Below are 6,055 nucleotides of genomic sequence, written 5' to 3'. Positions count from 1 at the left end.
TAGAAAATAATGAAATTTGTGCAGTGCAAGGCCAAAAATACCCCCGAATTTGGTACGCGGACATGGAATCTAGAAAAAGGTAAAAGTGCAAAATTTCCGTTTCATTTTGGTAAATATTTTTTCTCCCATGAATAGTCAGATAAAGTGAACACTTTTAACTAATCACAACTATTTTTCAATTGAACAATGATATGCAAAAAAAAAAAAAAAAAAAAAATTCAATGAAAATTTCAAGGATAAACATATAAAATCATGACCCACTATTTCATTTTTTGTGGGCCCCATCATTTTATGTGTCTATCCTTAAGATTTTCATTGAATTTTTTTCTTTGTACATATCATTTTTCTTTTCAATTTATCTATATAAAATTTTCTTAGAATTATATCAATTATTTTTAAAATTAATCGATTTGAATAACTGGTATGATCAAAATTTATGTTTCACACGTTTACACTCGACGAATATCTCAAGTTATAGAAACAGATCTATTATCATAAAACTTCTTTCCTAATGGTTCCTCTATATTTGATGGTACAATAATTATAATTCAAGTTTCCTAATGGTTCCTTTTATTTGGTGGTACAATAATTATAATTCAAGTTAGCCACGTAGAAGAATCAACTAGAAACTACTATCATATAAAAGTTTTGTATTGACGGATCTAAAAGTGGTAGAAGAGAGCGAATACTATTCATAAAGTTCATTTCATTTTTTTAAACTTCTTTTTATTAGAAAAATATTAGAGTAAGATTTACAATGGAAAAACATGAATTACATAGACACATTTGTTTTACTTGTTCATAGCTTTTAGTGTTGGTGTGGAAAATATTCGATGATCGAACATACATTTTGATAATGGCAAAGGGTTCAAAGTTAAGATAATTTGTTGTCTAACATATTTGAATGAGTTTGCAGGAAAATCCTAAGTGTACTTAGGCAAAAGTCTTAGCTGCGGTTAGGCAGGTTGAAAACTCTAGGGGTGGTAACCCTAGGTCCTAAGGGGTGGATAATTAACCCTAGGCGAAAGTCTTGGCGGGTCGAGAGCTTCGGGCAAAAGTCCTAGAGTCGGGGACTCTAGGTGGAAAGACATAGTGCCGTGAACCAGGTGTAAGACTGGACGGGTCGTGGAGCGGACGTCCAGTAGAAAGTCCTAGAGCCTCGAGCGCTGAGCAAAAGTCCAGTCGGTCTGAAGGATCAGTCTGGCAACAGGTAAATTCTCCTGAGTGTAGTAGGTGACGACGCATTCTCCGGTGAGGGAACAATAGGCGTTAGTTTAACCTAGGGTTTCCGGACGAGAAATTCAAAGTCAGAACCGGACAGTCAAAAAACTGTCAAATACTTTATTTATCATGTCTATATTGTGTTAACTTTGTTTTGTAAGGTATGATTAGTTTCTGGGACTAACATATTTTGCAGGAAACGAATTGGACACATTTACCTCGGATGAACAGTCCCTGAGGCGCCCTCCATGGAGCTTAAAGGCTCCTCGGGGTCACTTGCAGAGACGACCTCACAGCAAGGCGCGAGGGCACCTCTGTGGAGCTTGGAGGCGTCCTGGACTCTGGCGCGAGGGCGCCCTCCATCCAGGTTGGAGGCGCCCTTAGATGGATAAGCAACGACTAGTTCAAGGCTCATCCACACTGCGGTTTCGGCGGGATTTAGGCCGCCCTCCATGGTATTGGAGGCGCCCTCCACAAGCTACTTAAGCCCAGTTTGACCAGCAGCAAGGGAACAACAAAAACAGACAATCCTTCTTCTGTGTGCTGCTTAAAGATCAATTCTACAAAGCTGTAACTCAACACCGGTGACCTGAAGCTTCAAACTCTCTATTTTTCATTGTCGGTATAATTTTCATTTTGCATTATATTGTAAATCAAAATTGTATATTTCCGAGCTTATAGTGATTACCCAAAGTAAATGCTCAATGAGCGTGAGCTTTGGAGTAAGAGTCGCCCCAGGCTCCGAACCAAGTAAAACCCTTGGTGTTCGTGTATTTGCAATTGTTTTATTTATTTCCATTGCATATTTACTCGATAGTTTTCCGAAATGAAAGTGAAAGTCACGAGCGTTATTCACCCCCCTTAGCGTTTTCGATCCTACAATTGATATCAGAGCGAGGACGCTTCGAATTGGTGAAACCACCAATTAAGCAAAATTTTCGTGGTGATTTTTAGTTTTTTGGAGTCAATCGGAATCGGTAAAGTTGCCGCTTTCCAATCTGTTCTAATCGCAATCAAATTTTTCCTCGAAGTTGGTGCAACACCACTCGAGTTCGTATATTAATTTCTTAATCCCGCACTACTAATCTAAGACCAAGTCTTGGAACAAGTTTCTCATTTTTTTTGTCTGCAAGGTTTTCTCCTAACTGGCCATCAAGAAGGTTATAGCACAACCCGCTTGCCGCTCTTCTCCGGCAAAGATTTCGGCTACTGGAAGGGCCAATGGAGTCTTACCTCAAAACCCAGTTTGAGATGTGGATGATCATCAAAACCAGCATCACACTCCCACTCGACGGCATGGGAAAACCAATTTCATGCAAGAATTGGGACGCAAGTATAATAAAGAAGGTCGAGATCAACGTCAAAGCGACATGTACCCTTCAGTGTGGCCTAACAAAGGAGGAGTTGAACCAAGTCGGCCCGTTCTCAAGCGCGAAAGAGTTGTGGGAAAAATTGATCGAGCTGCACAAGGGCACTTTCGACACGAAGGTAAGCAAGCATGATTTACTTTTTAATAAATTGTATAACATCAAAATGCAGGAAGGTGAGATGGCTAGCCAACTTCACACGCGCATTCAAGATCTCCTCAACGACCTCCACGCAATCGGACGGAAGGTGGAGAATCGTGATGTAATAAGGTGCGCACTCAAAGCTTTTTCGAGGAATACATTGTGGGCATTAATGGTAGATGCCTACAAGGTATCTAAGGATTTGTCTTTAATTAAACTAGATGAGTTGTTTTCCAAATTTGAATTGCATGAATAGACTAATGCACGTCCGACCGAGAAGGGTATTGCGTTGATTGCAGGTACAAACAAGGCAAAGGAGGCTAGAAAGAAGCATCAGATTGAACCCGAGTCCGAAGAAGAACCGGACTCAGATGATGACAACGACGAAATAGCAGTTGAACTCATCAACCTAGTACGCAGAATCTACAAAATGAAGAAGGAATTCACAAAGAAGGACATGAAAAATGTGATTCAATCCAAGAAAGTACAAACAAATCCAAAGGTGAAGTTCGAAGTAACCTGCTATGGCTGCAATCAAAAGGGACACGTCAAAGCCAACTGTCCAAACCAAAAGGAAGCAAAGAAGCAAAAGAAGAAAAAAAACGCTGCAAGCAACTTGGGATGAGTCCTCGTCAAAAGATTCCGACGAAGAGCTCGGGGAGACAAGCTTCCTTGCGCTGACAAGCCCAAGAATAAATCGATGAATTAGAGACCGAGAGTGAATCAAAAACAGAGTCCGAGAGAAGACACGGATCCGTATCCATTTCTGAAGGGTCTAAACCCACTATAAGTATTTCTTAAGTCAATAAACTTTATAATTTAGTCAATTACCTTATGCGTAAATTAGCTAAATCTAATGTTTGGGCCAAATCACTTCAAAAGGAGGTAACAACCCTTTAAGAAGTGACTAATCCTAGCTCCTTGTCTAACCTCATTCAAACTGGAATCTCAACTCAAGTCCAAAAACTTGAGGAAGAGAATTCTAGCCTAAAAAATCAAGTCAAGGAACTAAAGGATACGTTGGAATGGTTCGCCTTGGGTTCCAAGAATCTTGATATGATTCTTGGAAAACAACGAGTCGTTTACAACCGATCCGAACTTGGATTTAAGACTAAACGAAAATATAAGTCTTATTTATCAATTATAAATAGAACTAATAGAAAAATAGTTCAAGCATGGATCCCCAAGTCGAACTTGGTTAATCAAGATGAATTTGGACAATTTTGGGTCCCCAAGGATGAAATTCACTACCTTGATAGACCCTATCGAGGCTATGATCCAGGGGGAGCCAATAGAAAGACTATTTTTATTAATAAATAGATTTATCTGATGATTGCCTCTACTGCTTTTTCATTATACATGCTTAGATTAGGCTAGATAAGGACCTAGACATATTTACACTTGACTAGTTAGACCTAGGGGTTTTAAAAGGAAAATTAGATATCCAATTTCTTTGAAAGACTTTGTCTAGAACTGGTGGATGATCTCATACCCAAGAAGGTCTAGTGTCTCGCTATAGCCTGGAAGTCAATCTTTGAAATGAATATTTAATTGACTAATTGAAAAACCTGAGTCTAACTCAAATGTAAATTAATCCTTAGATGATTATCTAAATCAAAGATAAAATTAACCATCTCACAAAAATCCATAAGGTTTCCTGATTGATAACTTAGAAAATGGTGAGTGGACTTAAGTAAAAAATTAGAATAATTTAATTCAATTTAACCTAATTAATTAATTTAATTTAACCTAATTAATTAATTTAATTTAACCTAATCAATTAATTTAATTTAACCTAATTAATTAATTTAATTTAATTTAGACTAATTAATTTAATTTAACCTAATTAATTATTTTAATTTAATTTAACCTAATCAATCAATCAATTAAATCTTAATTAATTAATACTACTTATCTCTAAATTAACCTAATCCAAATTTTAACTTAAGAAAAAAAAATCTAATTTAACTTAAACAAAAAAAATATTCAGAAGGGCCATCGAAGGGCGCCTCACGAAGGCGTCTCTAGCACTGAAAGGAGGCGCCCTCGGGAGCGACGGGAAAAACTCTCGCCGAAACTAAGGAGGGCACCTCCTAACAGGTGGAAGGCGCCTCCCATAAACATTGAGGGCGCCCTCAACGCTGATTTTTCCAACGAACAGAACTTTCTCTATTTACGTTTTTTCACAACTCAACTCACATCGAGGCGCCCTCTGCAACTCGATTTTCTCTCCTTCAACCCAAAATGCCTCCTAGGTATACCCTATTTCATTATGTTGCTCCAATATATATTTTTTGTGCATTTTTGCTATATTTTTGTGTATATTAATCTAGGAAAAGACGAAACATAGACTCTGCTACTAATAGCACCCCATCCACGGATCTTAGATTTCCTACTAAGCGACATAGGCTAGAGTTTATTAGACATACATTTACTCCATTAAAATGTAGATATTTGAGTAGATCTTTTTTTGCTAGATACTGCACTCCTATTGTCCAGATGATTGAGCACTACTAGCTAGATGGACTGATTTACTATAGCCATCCAGTTAATCATGACTTGTGTGCTTAGTTTTATAATAACCTAGATAGAGTAAATGATTTGACTTACTCCACCATAGTTGGTGGAAAGGACTTTCAGTTTTCTCCGACCCTCTTACATACTAGCCTAGGACTTAGGTCATCCACTTGCTCATTTTTCTGTTACCCTAGTAGGGACCTCCCATTTGGTGAGCCCTATTCCCATATTACATTAGATACTATCTATATGTATCTTTTTGGGGAGGAGAGACCACCTGTGATGACTGACTTCAGGTCATTATCTCTTAGGATCCAGGATTATATTATTATTGTATTATTTTGATTCATATATGCATGGTTTGATGTTGATTTCATAGGTTTAAATCATGGTTCATCACATTTTATGCATTGTATAGATTTTGGATATAATTGTAAATTATTGTATTTTTGTGTTATTTGATACTAATATTTGATTCTTATTTTGTATGCATCAAAGGATCTTGGTTTTGTATCTATTTGTACCGAATTTGTGCTCGAATCGGAGTTGAAACGAGAAGATCAAGCTGCGGAGCATTATGGACCATTCATCAAAGATTGGACAGATCTGAACCATCCAGTGAAGATCTGGTCGATTCGACCTAAGGGAGAGTAGATCCAGACCCTTGATCAAGATCAGCACCTTCGGATCGGATTTTAGGCGACTTTTCACCATTGATCAAGCTCCAAATCAATCACAGTCGTCCGTTCAGATCTAGATCAGATTCAAAAGAGAAGCTACAGTAACCTTGGCCTTCGTCGATCTCCTCC

General features: G+C 37.8%; 1 protein-coding gene across 1 annotated transcript; it reads left to right on the top strand.

Moving 5' to 3' along the window:
- The first annotated feature begins 2,442 nt into the window (after nucleotides 1-2,442).
- LOC121972400 lies at nucleotides 2,443-4,106 on the top strand. Its single transcript, XM_042524076.1, has 3 exons — nucleotides 2,443-2,709; nucleotides 2,761-2,858; nucleotides 4,097-4,106. Exons 1-3 carry the CDS (start codon nucleotides 2,443-2,445, stop codon nucleotides 4,104-4,106), a joined length of 375 nt encoding a protein of 124 aa, XP_042380010.1.
- The last annotated feature ends 1,949 nt before the right edge of the window (nucleotides 4,107-6,055 follow it).

The sequence above is a fragment of the Zingiber officinale genome, chromosome 4A, assembly GCF_018446385.1.
Source record: "Zingiber officinale cultivar Zhangliang chromosome 4A, Zo_v1.1, whole genome shotgun sequence".
Classification (NCBI taxonomy): Eukaryota; Viridiplantae; Streptophyta; class Magnoliopsida; order Zingiberales; family Zingiberaceae; genus Zingiber; species Zingiber officinale.
This window is presented reverse-complemented; position numbering and strand designations above follow the sequence as displayed.

What these genes read in the sequence shown, in the direction of transcription:
- LOC121972400 (XM_042524076.1), top strand. Translation starts at nt 2,443, where the DNA reads ATGGAGTCTTACCTCAAAACCCAGTTTGAGATGTGGATGATCATCAAA. An exon ending in AGGGCACTTTCGACACGAAG is followed by an intron (nt 2,710 to 2,760) that starts GTAAGCAAGCAT and finishes ATCAAAATGCAG; the next exon opens with GAAGGTGAGATGGCTAGCCA.